Here is an 18,211-nt window from a genome sequence, read left to right as displayed (position 1 = left end):
GGGCACGTATTGAATGGAGCACTGGGTGTTATACGCAAACAATGAATCATGGAACACTACATCAAAAACTAATGATGTACGGTGATTAACATAAATTTTAAAAAAATTTGCTGCTAATATCACACACACATGCATACATGCAATCTGCCCTTTATTTTACATTTATTGCTAAAATTTTCTCAAGTGAGTCAAAAGTTATGTATGCTGAATTTAGAAAACAGTTAGATGTTAATTCTTGTGTCAATACTAAAAGCAGGAGAAGATATATTCTTATCTTGTGTTGAGGTGATTCATCAATGATCATAATTGCATTTCTTCCGACTTTCTCACCAGGTTTTAGTGAAAATACTCTTAATATTTATATCAAGATGGTTGCCATTAATTTTTTTCCTTTATATATTTACTTCTAAGAACTGTCTTTGGAAAGAGCTCTATTTAGGATGAACCATGGTTTGCCTTTTCCTGATATGCTATTTTTGCCTCCTGTAAGGTAAGGTGGAATGACTAGTAACTGCCAGGTACTGCTGCAGTTGCTGGATTTACTAGATTTACCTCTCCTCACAGTCTCAAGAATACTATATTGCGTACTCTCAACTAGAATTTTCCTTATCCTACAGAGAAAGCCTTACCCAGTAACTCTCCCTGTACCCTACTCTCCCTTTATTCAAATTCTGGCAACCACTTTCCATTTCTATGTATTTACCAATTCTGGACATCATATAAATGAAATCATACAATATGTGGCCTTTTGGGACTGGCTTCTTTATTTCACTTAGGATAATGTTTACAAGGTTTATTTATGTCATAGCATACATGTATCAGTACTTTGTTCCTTTTTATGGTTGTATAACATTCCATCTTTTGGATATAAAGCATTTTTTTATCCATTCAACAGTTGGACATTTGAGTAGTTTCTGGTTTGTGGCTATTATGAGTAATGCTGCTGTGAACAGTCATGATCTTTATGTGAACCTTTTTTCATTTCCCTAGGGTAGATCCCTGTGAGTAGAATTGCTGTGTCATAAGTTAACTGTAAAGTGAACACTTAGAGGAACTGTCAGACTATTTTCCAAAGAGGCTACAACATTTTGATATCATACCCTCAATGTATGTAATGTGGATTTCAACTTTCTATGTATTTTCACCCATATTTGTTATTTTTTTGCTTTTTGACTTGAGTCATCCTGGTAGGTGTGAAGTGGTATCTTTTCATTTTCATTAGCATTTCCCCTAATGTTATTGGCCATTGTTTCATGTGCTTATTCTGGCCATTTGTTTGTCTTCTTTAGGGAAATATATATTCAAATCCTTTGAGCACTTTTAAATTGGGTTATTTGTCTTTTTATTGTTGAATTGTAGAAGGTATTAATAATATGTTTTGGACATAAATCCCTTACCAGATATGTAATCTGCAGTTATATTCTCCTAATCTGTAGGCTCTCTTTTTACTTTCTTGAATATATCCTTTGAAATTTTGACTTTTTTGTACTGTTTAAATATCTTTTTTTTAAGATTTTATTTATTTGACAGTGGGAGGGATAGTGAGAGCAGGAACACAAGCAGGGGGAGTGGGAAAGGGTGAAGCAGACTTCCCACCAAGCAGGGAGCCGGATGTGGGACTCGATCCGGGACCCTGGGATCATGACCTGAGCCGAAGGCAGACACCACTCAGGCACCCTTAAATATATTTTTAAATTTACTTTCATTTAAATTCAAGTTAGTTAACCTATAGTGTATTATTAGTTTCAGAGTGGAATTTAGTGATTCATCAGTTGCATATAACACAGTGATCATTACATCAAGAGCCCTTCTTAATGCCCATCACCCAATTATCCCATCCCCCAACCCACTTCCCCTCAAGCAACTCAGTTTGTTCCCTGTAGTTAAGAGTCTCTTATGGTTTTCCTTTCTCTCTGTTTTTATCTTATATTATTTTCCTTCCCTTCCCCCATGTTCATCTGTTTTGTTTCTTAAATTCCACACCTGAGTGAAATCATATAGTATTTGTCTTTCTCTGACTGACTTATTTTGCTTCGCATAATACTCTCTAGTTATATCCACGTTGTTGCAAATGGCAAGATTTCATTTTTTTGATGGCTGAGTAATAATATTCCATTGTATATATATGCCACATCTTCTTTATCCATTCATCCATTAGTGGACATCTGGGCTCTTTCCATATTTTGGCAATTGTGGACATTGCTGCTGTAAACATTGGGGTGCATGTGCCCCTTTGAATCTCTATTTTTGTATCCTTTGGATTAAACACGTAGCAGTGCTATTGCTTTTGGTGTCAAGTATAAGAAATCACTGTCCAATCCATGGTCACAAAAATTACTCCTTTGGGTATTTGTATTATTATTTTTTCAGTGCAGATTATGTTTACAACTTTTGAATTTATTTGGACCTTTTAATAGGAATTTGCTAAGACTGAAATCATATGCAAGTTCCAAATAACTACTTTGAAGTAAAAGCTCCCCAAATGCTATTTGGTATATTCAGGTGTTTTTCACAGTTTATAAAGCCAAATGAATCACCGCATAATCATCTGTTTCTTGTTTTACAATCTTGGTATTCTTGAAGAGATTATCTCATAGCACACATTTTCACGTGAAACCTATTTGGTTATTTCTTTCAGCTTGTCAAATCTCGATATAACCTTTAAAACTAAATTATTTATAACATTTATTTTCAAATATTACTTCTCAGAGACATTTGAAACATTGGTTCAGGGTAGGAGAACAGGATGAGAAATAAATTGTTGAAAAAAAGAAACAAAAATAGGCCAATTGTGGAATATGACATAAAAGGAAGGATAGAGTTAATAGAATTATTATAATAATTATAGTGAAATATACTAATAATGTTTTTTAAATATAAAGAAAACAAGAGATGGGTAAAAAAAAAGGCCTTATTGTGTCTAAACTGTTGGTAATATTTACAAAGCTTTTGGTTCATTTTGCTTCCAGTGCTATATGAGGAATAATTTTCACACTTTCATATATAACTGTTTGAAAGCCATATTTTAATGGTTTGATGCAGTTTGTCATCCTTTATTTCTTAGCATTAGTATACTGAGGTTTTTTTATTGTGATATGTTGGTATAATTAAAATGTTACAATAGGAGCATTTCTGATGGTGGCCACCTTGCAGAATATCACATGCTTATTGCTGTTTGAGGAAGGAATTAAAACAGCTGTTCACTTCATCCAGGAGACATTCTTGGGATAAAGGGATGATAACTTCATGGATTCAGACTTGTTTCTGACATCGAGAGATACACATGAAATATGGATAACTTTTTAAGTTTTTATTTAAATTCCAGTTAACATATAGTGTAGTATTAGTTTCAGGTGTACAATATAGTGATTCAGTACTTCCATACAATACCCAGTGCTTAGCACAAGTGCATTTCCTAATCCCCATCATCTTTTGTATGCCAGTCATACCTCAGTAAAGCTGATTTTGAAAAAACAAAGGAAAATGGATTGGGTTTACATAGCATACTGAAAAGAGTATCTCTAATGTTTTTAGGCTGTGACACTGCCATGATTACGCTTATTGCTTTTTGCACATTGCATCATGGAATCTTTATTTTTTTATACACATTGGTACATTAGTTTGAGGTGTACAACGTAGTGATTTGTCAAGTCTATACATTATGCTATGGTACACCACAAGTGTAACTACTATATGTTACCATACAATGCTTTTACAATACCACTGACCATATTCCCCATGCTGTACTTTTTATCCCTGTGATTTTTCATTCCATAACTGGAAAACTGTATCTCCCACTTCAGCCCTTCCACCCATATCCTTCCCCCCACCCCCTGCTACCATCAGATTCTTCTGTATATTTATGGGTCTGTTTCTGCTTTTTTTTTTTTGCTTGTTTGTTTGTTTTGTCTTTTATTTTCCACGTATAATGAAATCATATGGTACTTAACTTTCTCCATCTGATTTATTATGTCATTTAGCATAATACCCTCTAGCCCATCTACTTGCCACAAATGGCAAGATCTCATCCTTTCTTATGGCTGTATAATATTCCATTATATCGTATGTATATCACCCCCGTATGTATGTATATGCATGTTTGTATATCACCTCTTTTTTATCCATTTATCCGTGAACACTTAGGTTTCTTCCATATCTTGGCTATTGTAAACAATGCTACAATAAACATAGGGATGCATATATCTTTTTCAATTAGTGTTTTCAGTGTTTTTTGATGTGGGGGTGGGAGGGAATGAATATCTAATAGTAGAATTACTGGGGTCTATGTTATTTCTTTAATTTTTCTGAGGAAACTCCATACTATTTTCAACAATGGCTACACTAATTTGCATTCCTAATAGCAGTGCCCAAGGGTTCCTTTCTTCCTACATTCTCACCGACACTTGTTATTGTCTTTTTTATTCCAGCCATTCTGACAGTGATGTAATCTGAGGTGATATCTCACTGTGGCTTTGATTTGCCTTTCCTTGATGAATAGTGATGTGGGAATCTTTTCATGTGTCTACTGGCCATCTGTACATGCTTTTTGGAAAAATATGTATTCTGACCCTCCATGTTTAATCAGATTATTTGGGAGGTTTTTTTGTTTTTGTTTTTGTTTTTGTTTTTTGGGGGATAGTCATTTGTATAAATTTTCACTCTGTATATTAACCCCTTATCAGATATATCACTTACAGATGTCTTCTCCCATTTAGTAGGTTGCCTTTTCACTTTATTGACTTTTTCCTTTGTGGAGCAAAAGCTTTTTATTTAAATGTAGACCTGATAGTTTATTTTTGCTTTTGTTTCCCTTACCTGAGGGGACATATCTAGAAAAAAGGTTGCTGTAGAGAATGGGAAAGAGATTAGTGCCAATGCTTGCTTCTAGGATTTTTATGGTTTCTGGTCTCATTTGTAGGTCTTAAATCCATTTTAAGTTTGTTTTTGGGTCTGGTATAAGAAAGGGGTCCAGTTTTCCCAGCACCATTTATTTAAGAGACTGGTTTTTCCCTATTGTATATTCTTCCTCCTTCATCATGGTTTGACTATATAAGTATGATTTTATTTCTCAGCTCTCTATCCTGCTTCCTTGATCTATGTGTCTTTGTGTGTGTGTGTGTGCATGCAAGCGTGTGCGCACACGTGCCAATTCCATACCTGGTTTGATTACTACAGCTTTGTAGTATATCTTGAAATCTGCAATTGTGATCCTTCCAGCTTTTTTCTTCTTTCTCAAAATTGCTTTAGCTATTTAAGGTCTTTTTAGTTCCATGAAATTTTTAGTATTTTTCTATTTCTGTGAAAAATGCTACTGGTAATTTGAGAGGGATTGCGTTGACTCTGTAGATTGCTTTGGGTAACATGGACATTTAATTGTATTTGTTCTCCCAATCCATGAATGTAGAATATCTCTCCATTTCTTTGTATCATCTTCAGTTTCTTTCATCAGTAATTTATAGATTTTGGAGTACAGGTCTTTCACTTCCTTGGTTAAGTTTATTTCTAGGTATTTTATTCTTTTTGGTGCAATCATAAATGGAACTGTTAATTTTCTGCTACTTCGTTATTAGTGTATAGAAATGCAACCAATTTGGAATAGCAACAACTCTCTGAACAAAAAAGCGACCACTTTCTGGAAGGTAGGACGTGCGGAGAAGTGAATCCGAGGCGATATTCAGGAGGATAGACGGCGGGGGAGGGGGCATCCGACGGCCACTTCTGGCAAGCGATAGAGCCGTGGAGCACAAAATCGGAACTTTTAGAAGTTGGCTCGAGGAGGGACGTTGCTCCACTGCTAAGCGAGCGGTGGAAACCTCGCGGGACAGTGTGGTCTCAGGACCGTCGTGGTCACAGAAAGACCAGGAGTGCCTGAGTGCGGCAGACCTCCCAGGTATCAGAGCGGGGAAGCTGGCTGCAGACACAGAGCCGAGGCAGGGGCTCTCAGCTCGGAGTTGCCATAAACTGTGATCCGCTGCCCAGTCGGGCCACTGCTCCTCCAGCAGGGACCCAACAAGCGGCAGATCCAGGGAGACTCCCCTTCCTCCCTGGAGAGGAGCCGTGCAGGAGTGCACCACAGGGATCTGCTGGGTTTGGAGACACCACACAGGGTCGGGTGCCAGAGATAGAAATGCTTGGTCACAGGCCAGGTGAGCACGGAGTGCGGCCGGAGACCAGGGAGACGGGAGTGACTGCTTTTCTCTGGAGGTGCACTGAGGAGCGGGCCCCGAGTTCTTGGCTCCTCCGGGTGGAGATTGGGAGGCCACCATTTTCAGTCTGGTCCTCCAAAGCTGTACCGAGAGCTTGCAGGGAACAAAAGCTCCTGAGAGCAAACCCGAGCAGCTTGTTTAGCCCAGACCAAAAAGGCCGGGGCAATTCCGCCTCCGGCAAAGACATTTGGCAACCACGGCAACAGGCCCCTTCCCCAAAGATCAGCAGGAACAGCCAGGAGCCAAGGCGAAGTTTACCGATCAAGGAGAATGGGAGAACTCCAGCGCTAGGGGAATACTGCACATAGAATTCATGGCTTTTTTTTTTTTTTACCATGATTCATTAGTTTTTCAAACTTAATTTTTAACTGTTTTTTTTTAATTTTTTCTTTTTCCCTTTTTCAACCAACATCGTATCAATCCCTCTTTTAAAAAAACATTTTTTATTTTTCATTTTTAGAATCATATTTTATCCCATCATAGTAGTTACCCTTATTTTTGGCATATATATATAAGTTGTTCTCTTTTTAAAATTTTGAGATACAGTTTCTTCTAACAGATCAAAATATACCCTAAATCACTAGTGTATGGCTTTGTTCTAGTCTCCTGCCTGGTCACATTCTCTCCCTTTTTTTTCTTTTTTTTTTAAATCTTCTTTCTTTTTTCAAACAACCTCTTACCTTATCAATTCCTTTTATAAAATCTTTTATAATTTTCATTTTTACAGTTATCTTACATCCCTTCATTGTATCAACCCTTATTTTGTGTATATAACTCTTTCTTCCTTTAAAATTTTAGGAGACACTTATTTCTAATGGACCAAAATATGCCCAAAATGTAGTGTGTGGCACTGATCTATGCACTAGCCTGATCATATTTGATCATATTCTGGTTTTTTTTTTTGTTTTGTTCTGTTTTTGTTTTTATCTTTTTCTTTTTGTCTTTTGTTTTTTTCTCTTTCTTTTTTCTTTCTTTCCCTTTCTTTTCCCCTGGTTTGAGGTCTTTTCTGATTTGTATTGAGTACATTTGCTGGGGACATTGTTAACCTGTTAGCATTTTGTTCTCTCATTCCTCTATTCTCCTCTGGGCAAAATGACAAGACGAAAAAAACCACCTCAGCAAAAAGAACAAGAGATAGTACCGTCAGCCAGGGACCTACTCAATACGGACATTAGTATGATGTCAGACCTAGAATTCAGAATCATGACTTTAAAGATACTAGCTGGGCCTGAAAAAATCGTGAGAGTTATTAGAGAAACCCTTTCTGGAGAAATAAAAGAACTAAATCGAACCAAGTCGAAATCAAAAAGGCTATTAATGAGGTGTAAAAAAAATGGGGGCACTAACTGCTAGGATAAATGAGGCAGAAGAGAGAATCAGCGATATAGAAGACCAAATGATGGAAAATAAAGAGGTTGAGAAAAAGAGAGAGAAACAACTACAGGAACATGAGGGCAGAATTCGAGAGATAATCAATATGATAAGAGGAAACAACATTAGAATAATTGGGATCCCAGAAGAAGAAGAAAGAGAGAGAGGGGCAGAAGGTATATTGGAGCAAATAATAGTGGAGAACTTCCCTAATGTGAGGAAGGAAACAGGCATCGAAATCCAGGAGGCACAAAGAACCCCTCTCAAATTCAATAAAAATAGGTCAACATCCTGACATCTAATTGTAAAACTTACAAGTCTCAGAGACAAAGAGAAAATCCTGAAAGCAGCACGAGAGAAGAGATATGTAACCTACAATGGTAGAAATATTAGATTGGCAACAGACCTATCCACAGAGACCTGGCAGGCCAGAAAGGACTGGCATGATATCTTCAGAGCACTAAACGAGAAAAATATGCAGCCAAGAATACTATATCCAGCTAGGCTGTCACTGAAAATAGGAGAGATAAAAAGCTTCCAGGACAAACAAAAACTAAAGGAATTTGCAAACACGAAGCCACCCTACAAGAAATATTGAAAGGAGTCCTCTAAGCAAAGAGAGAGCCTAAAAGCAGCATAGATCAGAAAGGAACACAGACAATATACAGTAACAGTCACCTTACAGGCAATACAATGGCACTAAATTCATATCTTTCAATAGTTACCCTGAATGTAAATGAGCTAAATGCCCCAATCAAAAGACACAGGCTATCAGATTGGATTAAAAAACAAGACCCATCAATATGCTGTCTGCAAGAGACTCATTTTAGACCCAAAGACACCCCAGATTGAAAGTGAGGGGGTGGAAAACCATTACCATGCTAATAAACACCAAAAGGAAGCTGGGGTGGCAATCCTTATATCAAACAAATTAGATTTTAAAACAAAGACTGTAATAAGAGATGAAGAAGGACACTATATCCTACTTAAAGGGTCTATCCAACAAGAAGATCTAACAATTGTAAATATCTATGCCCCTAACATGGGAGGAGCCAATTATATAAGGCAATTAATAACAAAAGCAAAGAAACACATTGACAACAATACAATAATAGTGGGGGACTTTACCACCCCCCTGACTGAAATAGACAGATCATCTAAGCAAAAGATCAAAAAGGAAATAAAGATTTTAAAGGACACACTGTGAAGACCAAATGGACTTCACAGACATATTCAGAACATTCCATCCCAAAGCAACAGAATACACATTCTTCTCTAGTGCCCATGGAACATTCTCTAGAATTGATCACATCCTAGGTCACAAATCAGGTCTCAACTGGTACCAAAAGATTGGGATTATTCCCTGCGTATTTTCAGACCACACTGCTTTGAAACTAGAACTCAATCACAAGAGGAAAGTCGGAAAGAACTCAAATACATGGAGGCTAAAGAGCATCCTACTAAAGAATGAATGGGTCAACCAGGAAATTAAAGAAGAATTAAAACAATTCATGGAAACCAATGAAAATGAAAACACAACTGTTCAAAATCTTTGGGATACAGCAAAAGCAGTCCTGAGAGGAAAGTATATAGCAATACAAGTCTTTCTCAAGAAACAAGAAAGGTCTCAAATACACAACCTAACCCTACATCTAAAGGAGTGGAGAAAGAGCAGCAAATAAAGCCTAAACCCAGCAGAAGAGAAATAATAAAGATCAGAGCAGAAATCAATGAACTAGAAACCAAAAGAACAGTAGAACAGATCAACGAAACTAGGAGCTGGTTCTTTGAAAGAATTAACAAGATTGATAAACCCCTGGCCAGACTTATCAAAAAGAAAAGAGAAATGACCCAAATCAACAAAATCATGAATGAAGGAGGAGAGATCACGACCAACACCAAAGAAATACAAACAATTATAAGAAAATATTATGAGCAACTCTATGCCAGCAAATTAGATAACCTGGAAGAAATGGGTGTATTCCTAGAGATGTATCAACTACCAAATTGAACAAGGAAGAAATAGAAAACCTGAACACACCTATAGCCACGAAGGAAATTGAAGCAGTCATCAAGAATCTCCCAAGAAACAAAAGCCCAGGGCCAGATGGCTTCCCAGGGGAATTGTATCAGACATTTAAAGAAGAATAATACCTATTCTCCCGAAACTGTTCCAAAAAATAGAAATGGAAGGAAAACTTCCAAACTCATTTTATGAGGCCACCATTACCTTGATCCCAAAACCAGACAAAGACCCCATCAAAAAGGAGAATTACAGACCAATATCCGTGATGAACATGGATGCAAAAATTCTCACCAAAATACTAGCCAATAGGATCCAACAGTACATTAAAAAGATTATTCACCACAACCAAGTGGGATTTACCCCTGGGCTGCAAGGCTGGTTCAACATCCGCAAATCAATCAACGTGATACAATACATTAACAAAAGAAAGAACAACATGTATATGATCCTCTCAATAGATGCAGAAAAAGCATTTGACAAAGTACGGCATCCTTTCTTCGTCAAAACTCTTCAGAGTATAGGGATAGAGGGAACATACCTCAATATCATAAAAGCCATCTATGAAAAACCTACAGTGAATATCATTCTCAATGGGGAAAAGCTGAGAGCTTTTCCCCTAAGGTAGGAACACAGCAGGGACGTCCACTCTCACCACTGCTATTCAACATAGTATTAGAAGTCCTAGCCACAGCAATCAGACAGCAAAAAGAAATCAAAGGCATCCAAATCGGCAAGAGGAAGTCAAACTCTCACTCTTTGCAGATGATATGATACTGTATGTGGAAAACCCAAAAGACTCCACCCCAAAACTGCTAGAACTCATCCAGGAATTCAGTAAAGTAGCAGGATATAAAATCAATGCACAGAAATCAGTGGCATTCTTATACACCAACAACAAGACAGAAGAGAGACAAATCAAGGAGTCTATCCCATTTACAATTGCACCCAAAACCATAAGATACCTAGGAATAAATTTAACCAAAGAGGCAAAGGATCTGTACTCAAGAAACTATAAAATACTCATGAAAGAAATTGAGGAAGACACAAAGAAATGGAAAAATGTTCCATGCTCATGGATTGGAAGAACAAACATTGTGAAGATGTCCATGCTACCTAGAGCAGTCTACACATTCAATGCAATCCCCATCAAAATACCATCCACTTTTTTCAAAGAAATGGAACAAATAATCCTAAAATTTGTATGGAACCAGAAAAGATCCGGAGTGCCAGAGGAATGTTGACAAAGAAAAGCAAAGCTGGCGGCATCACAATTCCAGACTTCCCTCAGCTCTATTCCAAAGCTGTCATCATCAAGACAGTACGGTACTGGCACAAAAACAGACACATAGATCAATGGAACAGAATCGAGAGCCCACAAATGGACCCTCAACTCTATGGTCAACTCATCTTTGACAAAGCAGGAAAGAATGTCCAATGGCAAAAAGACAGTCTCTTCAACAAATGGTGTTGGGAAAATTGCACAGCCACATGCAGAAGAATGAAACTGGACCATTTCCTTACACCACACACAAAAAGAGACTCCAAATGATTGAAAGACCTAAACGTGAGACAGGAGTCCATCAAAATCCTAAAGGAGAACACAGGCAGCAACCTCTTCGACCTCAGCCGCAGCAACTTCTTCCTAGAAACATCGCCAAAGGCAAGGGAAGCAAGGGCAAAAATGAACTATTGGGATTTCATCAAGATAAGAAGCTTTTGCACAGCAAAAGAAACAGTCCACAAAACCAAAAGACAACCGACAGAATGGGAGAAGATATTTGCAAATGACATATCAGATAAAGGGCTAGTATCCAAAATCTATAAAGAACTTATCAAACTCAATACCCAAAGAACAAATAATCCAATCAAGAAATGGGCAGAGGACATGAACAGACATTTTTCCAAAGAAGACATCCAAATGGCCAACAGACACATGAAAAGGTGCTCAACTTCACTCGGTACCAGGGAAATCCAAATCAAAACCTCAATGAGATACCACCTCACACTAGTCAGAATGGCTAAAATTAACAAGTCAGGAAACGACAATGTTGGCGGGGATGAGGAGAAAGGGGAACCCTCCTACACTGTTGGTGGTAATGCAAGCTGGTGCAACCACTCTGGAAAACAGTATGGAGGTTCCTCAAAAAGTTGAAAATAGAGCTACCATACGATCCAGCAATTGCACTACTGGGTATTTACCACAAAGATACAAATGTAGGGATCCGAAGGTGTACGTGCACCCCAATGTTTATAGCAACAATGTCCACAATAGCCAAACTGTGGGAAGAGCCAAGATGTCCATTGACAGATGAATGGTTAAAGAAGAGGTGGTATATATACACAATGGAATATTATGTAGCCATCAAAAGGAATGAGATCTTGCCATTTGCAACGACATGGATGGAACTGGAGGGTGTTATGCTGTGTGAAATAAGTCAGAGAAAGACATGTATCATATGACCTCACTGATATGAGGAATTCTTAATCTCAGGAAACAAACTGAGGGTTGCTGGAGTGGTGGGGGGTGGGAGGGATGGAGTGGCTGGGTGATAGACATTGGGGAGGGTATGTGCTATGGTGAGCGCTGTGAATTGTGCAAGACTGTTGAATCACAGATCTGTACTTCTGAAACAAATAATGCAACATATGTTAAGAAAAAAGAAAAAGAAGAAGATAGCAGGAGGGGAAGAATGAAGGGGAGTAAGTCGGAGGGGGAGACGAACCATGCGAGACGATGGACTCTGAAAAACAAACTGAAGGTTCTAGAGGGGAGGAGGGTGGGGGATGGGTTAGCGTGGTGATGGGTATTAAAGAGGGCACATTCTGGGTGGAGCACTGTGTGTTATACACAAACAATGAATCATGGAACCCTGCATCAAAAACTAATGATGTAATGTATGGTGATTAACATTACAATAAAAAATTATAAAAAAAGAAATGCAACCAATTTTTGTGTGTAAATTTTGTATCCTTCAACTTTGCTGAATTAAATTTATTACTTCTAATAATTTTTTGCTATAGTCTTTAGGGTTTTCTATGTATAACATCATGTCATTTGCAAATAGTGACAGTTGAACTTCTTCCTTACCATTATGGTTGCCTTTTATTTTTATTTTTTTTCTTGTCTGATTGGTATGGCTAGGGCTTTCAGTTCTATAATGAATGAAAGTGGTGAGGGAAAGAGGATGAGAGAATCTTAAGCAGATTCCACACACAGCATGGAGCCCACTGTAGGCTCAATCGCACAACCCTGAGATCATGACCTGAGTTGGACCCTTAACTGACTCAGCCACCCAGGCACCTCAGTATTACTCTTCTATAAATATTCGTTAGAATTTCCCTGTGAATCCATCCAGTCCTGGGCTTTTATTTGCTGGGAATTTTTGGGTTGTTGATTCAATTTTGTTACTACTAATTGGTTTGTTCGGGTTTTCAATTTCTTCCTGATTCAGCTTTGGAAGATGTTTTTAGGATGTTAGATATAAGTTTTGGGGGAATTTATCTATTTATTCTAGTTCGTCCAATTTGTTGACATATAATTTTTAATAGTATTCTCTTATAATCCTTTGTATTTCTGTAGTATCAGTTGATACTGCTCTATTTCTGATTTTATTTATTTGTGTCCTCTCTTTTTTCTTGATTAGTCCGGCTATACATTTACCAATTTTAATTATCTTTTCAAAGAACTAGCTCTTGGTTTCATTGAACCTTTTTTTTTTACTCTCAATTTCATTTATTTCCACTCTAATCTTTATTATTTCCTTTATTCTGCTAACTTTGGTCTTTGGTGTTCTTTTAGGTGTAAGGTTAGCTTGTTTGATGGTTTTCTACTTTTTATTATTATTATATTCACTTAGCCAACATATAGTACATCACTGGTTTTTGATGTGTAGTTTTCGACAATTCATTAGTTGCATACAACTACCCAGTGCTCATCACAACACGTGCCCTCCTTAATACCCGTTACCTGGTTACCCCATCCCCCACCCCCCAAGGGCATTATGCTAAGTGAAATAAATCAAGCAGAGAAAGACAATCATCGTGTGGTTTCACTCATATGTGGAACAAAAGGAATAGCGCAGAGACATTTTTCTACTTTGTATATGTAGCCCTGTATCACTATAAATGTCCCTCCTAGAATTCTTTTTGCCTTTAGGTCCATAATAAATTGGTACCCTCTGGCTCAAAAATGAAAACTTAATTTTTCTTTCAGTAATCATAGTTATAGAATTCCTTTAGGAGATTCCAAGGATTGGAGTCTAGAAAACTGGTAACATTATAACAGATTGTGAAACTAGAATACAGTAGAAAAATAGAGGAAAAATGTGAATACAATAAAAGAGTAAAGGCCTAAAATAACCTATAATGAGGATTCCTAGAAAATCTTATTTTCATGAGTGATCATGGAGGAGGAATTTCATGGCTACCCCAAAGTTCTTGAAGTAGGGTTCTGTCATTTTATGGACCTGTCTATGGAATGTAAAAATAAAATTTTAACTAAATAAGTCCACATAGAAAAATGATTATTTCTACCAACTATTAATATGTAAAAAACTACCTTATCTGAAAAGACAGGAATCACAAAGACCTATGGGGAAAAGAGTGTTTTGTATGAAGTTTCATACTCATAATCATGACAAGCAGTAAAGAATTATATCTCTGAAATTCCCCAGATTATTTTATCAGTATTAAACAGAAATTGAGGGGCACCTGGGTGGCTCAGTAGGTTAAGGGTCTCCTTCTGGTTTAGGTCTTGATCCCAGGGGCCTGAGATGGAGCCCCACATTGAGCTCCCTGCCCAGCAGAGTCTGCTTCTCCCTTTTTCTATTCCTCTGCCTCTACCCCTGCTTGTGCATTCTCTTTCTCTCTCTCAAATAAATAAATAAATAAAACAGAAATTAACATAAATGAACACAAAACACTGGTGAATAAATTTATTCAGAGAGTTATTTTCCATGAATAATATGTATTAAGCAGCAGCATTGAAGGATTTGGGAAAGTGTTGACTATAAAAGCCTTCGCTGGATAGCCTTGCTATTTTACATGTTGCTGTACCATTAACACCAATCATAGAATCATCTTCATGTGTTGTCAGTTACCCAGTACTGTGTAAAATGCAGTCTTACCTAGGTGTATTATATACATATATTAATAGATCTATTTTCACTGTTGTAAAGAGATCTATACCTATTACTACTCCATAATTGGCATCTGAGCAGTACAGTTTTGAAAGGAAGAGGTACACTTTATTTATCATATGTGAGTAAATGCCATTTCTCAATTTATTCAAAGGCTGTATATTAAAAAATTCTAAATAAAAAATAGGAAATAGAAACAAAAAGCACAGAATCTAAATATCAGTAAGGTTCATTCTTTAGCTTTTATCATTATAATTACTCTTTCAATCAAGTTAATCCACCTTTCCCACTTGTCAAAATGATTACTTTAACATCAGAGTGATTCCATTTGTAATTGTTTAGAGTCAAGGCTACAGTAGTTACAGTTGTGTAAGTTTACCTTTTTTCCAAGAAAAGAACATTTCTTATGACTGAAGAAACCTGGCCAGGCTTCAGATACTGACTCTTCAGTTTTGACATAGCTGCCTTCACTTCTTTGTTCCTTGGAGTGTAGATAACTGGGTTTAAGATGGGAGTAAAGATGGTGTAAAACACAGCAAGGACTTTGTCAACAGAATAACCGCTGAAGGGCCACACATAGATGAAGATGCATGGTCCAAAGAACAGTGTGACCACAGTGATATGAGCAGTCAGTGTGGAGCGGGCCTTGGCCATGCTAGCAGAGAAGCAGTTCCTAACAGTGATAAGTATCACAGTGTAGGAGACAAACAAGAGGAGAAAGGAGCTCATAGAAAGAAAGCCACTGTCTGCAACTATAAGTAGGCTGACAACATAAGTGTCTATGCAGGCCAGCTTAGTCACTAGAGGGAGGTCACAGAAAAAACCGTCTAACTGATTCGGGCCACAAAATGGCAAGTTAACAGTAAATGCCAACTGGCTCATAGTATGGATGAAACCCACAAGCCAGGAGATGAGAACAAGAATAATACACACACAGCAACTCATTATTGTCATGTAGTGGAGAGGTTTGCATATAGCAACATAACGGTCATAAGCCATGGATACAAGGAGCACCATTTCACTGCCAGTAAAAAGATGAACAAAGAAAATCTGGGACAGGCAGGCATGAAAAGAAATAGTCTTATGCTCCACTCTGCAATCATTTTGGGGGTAGCAAAAGAGGCAACACATATATCTATAAAAGAGAGGTTTGCAAGCAGAAAGTACATGGGGGTATGACGGCGGGAATCTGAGGTTACAGTGAGGATGATAAGAAAGTTTCCCAGCAGTATTGCTAGGTAAAGTAGTGAAAATATGAGAAACAAGAAAGGTTGGAGCTCCTGGGAATTAGAAAGCCCCAGCAACACAACTCAGTCACTCGGAAATGATTTGTCTCATTCATTGATTTTGGAAGGAACTTATCTTGTTACCTGAATAGGAGAGAGACAGAGATCAATCAGTGAGCACGGATTTCATTTCCCAGTTCCACTTCCTTCCTTAGAGATTCTAATTTCTACTTATATTTATGTATCTGAATTTTCATCATTAGAAATTATATAGCAGCATAATAACAATAATAAAGAAGGATGGAGGGGAGAGTTTTGAGGAGACGTTTGACACTAGTATATCCAGTTATATGAATTTGAGGAATGTAATCTACTAACTTTACAAATGAAGTTGAAAATCTGAAATGTCTTCTTGACATTATAGAAATCCAGTCTAAGAAGTTACAGAGACAAAATATAAATCATTTTTTTCTACAATAAATTATATAACAATTTTTTGAATGGCTAACACAGAGGAAGACAATTTCACAATGTTGACCCCAAAAGTTAGACACAAAAGTGTATACTATATGAACCTATTTAAATAAAGTTTTAAAATAGGATACACTAATCTATGGTATTAAAAAAGCTCCTGGAGTGGTTATCCTGGAAGAGGAATAGGGACAGGAAGGTGACAGGAAGGGCTTCTGAAGTGCTGATAATGTTCTGTTTCTTGATGTGGTTGATAGGTACATGGAAGTGTTTGCTTTGTGAAAACTTACAAGATGTGCAAGATCTTTCATGTGTAGTTTTGTGCATATTTTATTTATTAATAAAAAAGAAATCCAGGAGATAAAGAGACACCATTACATTGTGTGAGAGTTCATAGGCAGAATCATTGCCTTGAGTGATTAGGTCTTATTCCCTTCTCTATTCAGTTAAAATTGTATGAACTAAAATACAAAACCTAGCAAAACCCAAAGCTCTAGAGCTTATTGGAACTCTTTCTAGAGTTGTGCCTCATCTCTTCCTGGGGTTCTATTTTATAAGGGAATCTAGTGCATTTGTTCTTTTCAGTTATTCCCTGATGTTAAGCTTCATTAAGCTCGGCTATTGTTGCTAATAGCCACGGATGTATTATTGAATTATGACTGACATTTAATTTGGTGGTGGGTCTTTTAAAAATTATAGTTATATTGTACAGTAATAGTATTCATAGTAAGAAATCCAGACCATAAAAAAAATGTTTCTTCTTTTTTACTCAGTTATTCTACATTCTATTTTATCAACACTTTCTCCCTTTTATGTTATTTATACTTTTATAAGCTATCTAGAACTTGGAAACATTGTATAATGAATAATAAAAAATGTGAAATTTAAAGAAATATCTCTCTCTACATCTAAATCAGGTCATTGCAAGACAGTGTCTTTTATTTTACTGATTTCTAGTTATCTGCAGTTTTTTGATATTAATGTCTTCTTTAATTGCAAATTGCCTAGTGTTTCTTTGAGTTTCCCTGGAGGATTTACACATAAAGACAGGGCATGTGATGAATAATTTTAATTCCCAGGAACCAAATTCAGGGACTCACCCCTATATTCAAATCTCCAATTCTCTAGAAAATTCCCCCCAAAGAATTAATTCATATATCATCACCAATTATATCAAAACTATGGCTCTAGGATTTTCAGAAGAGACTAACAGCAGAGTCTGAAGTCAGAACAGGCTGAGGTAAAACTATGCAATGGAGTAAGTTTGTCTTTGAGGAACCACCACATTCTCCTCCGTGTGTTTCTCCCTTCCTCCTCATTTCTTTGTAGCCTGTTTTTAAGTTAACTCTAGGTTCACAGCACGGCCTATTCTCCCTGGGAAATACCCTGACTCTTAGACTCCTTGACACAAATACTCTAATGAATGCCTAGAAGCAGGTAAGGAAATTGTACCCAACAAGACCAACTAATAGGGGTTCATATGTATCCTGTCAGAAAGAGCAAAGCCTTAAATTAAGCACAGGGAATGAATTTCCCAGGGAGACCTTCTAGAGACACAGCAGAAAGGGGTGGCAGAGAAGACTTTCTGGTACCTTAGGTACCCATAATCCACTTATGTGAGAAAATCACCACAGGAATCATCCTCCCAATAAATCTTCTGCAAATCTCTGTGCTTCCAGGTCAGTGTAAGTAAGTACATGCCCACTCTCTCAGGGCACTGAACTGTGCACTGGTGATAGAACAGTTAGGTTTGTAACTTGCCTCCTGAGAGAT

General features: G+C 37.2%; 1 protein-coding gene across 1 annotated transcript; it reads right to left on the bottom strand.

The window, feature by feature from the left end:
- Positions 1–15,116: 15,116 nt before the first annotated feature.
- LOC112833307 (olfactory receptor 4K15-like) lies at positions 15,117–16,138 on the bottom strand. Its single transcript, XM_025884387.1, is given in 3 exon segments — positions 15,117–15,835; positions 15,838–16,050; positions 16,053–16,138. Coding segments are annotated over 3 exon segments (963 nt in total). The 5' UTR covers positions 16,084–16,138.
- Between the last annotated feature and the right edge of the window lie 2,073 nt (positions 16,139–18,211).

The sequence above is a fragment of the Callorhinus ursinus genome, unplaced genomic scaffold (genome assembly GCF_003265705.2).
Source record: "Callorhinus ursinus isolate GAN/ISIS: 27379988/994484 unplaced genomic scaffold, GSC_fseal_2.0 scaffold116, whole genome shotgun sequence".
Lineage (NCBI taxonomy): Eukaryota > Metazoa > Chordata > Mammalia > Carnivora > Otariidae > Callorhinus > Callorhinus ursinus.
Note: the sequence above shows the minus strand (reverse complement) of the source record. Positions and strands in the feature narration are given on the sequence as shown.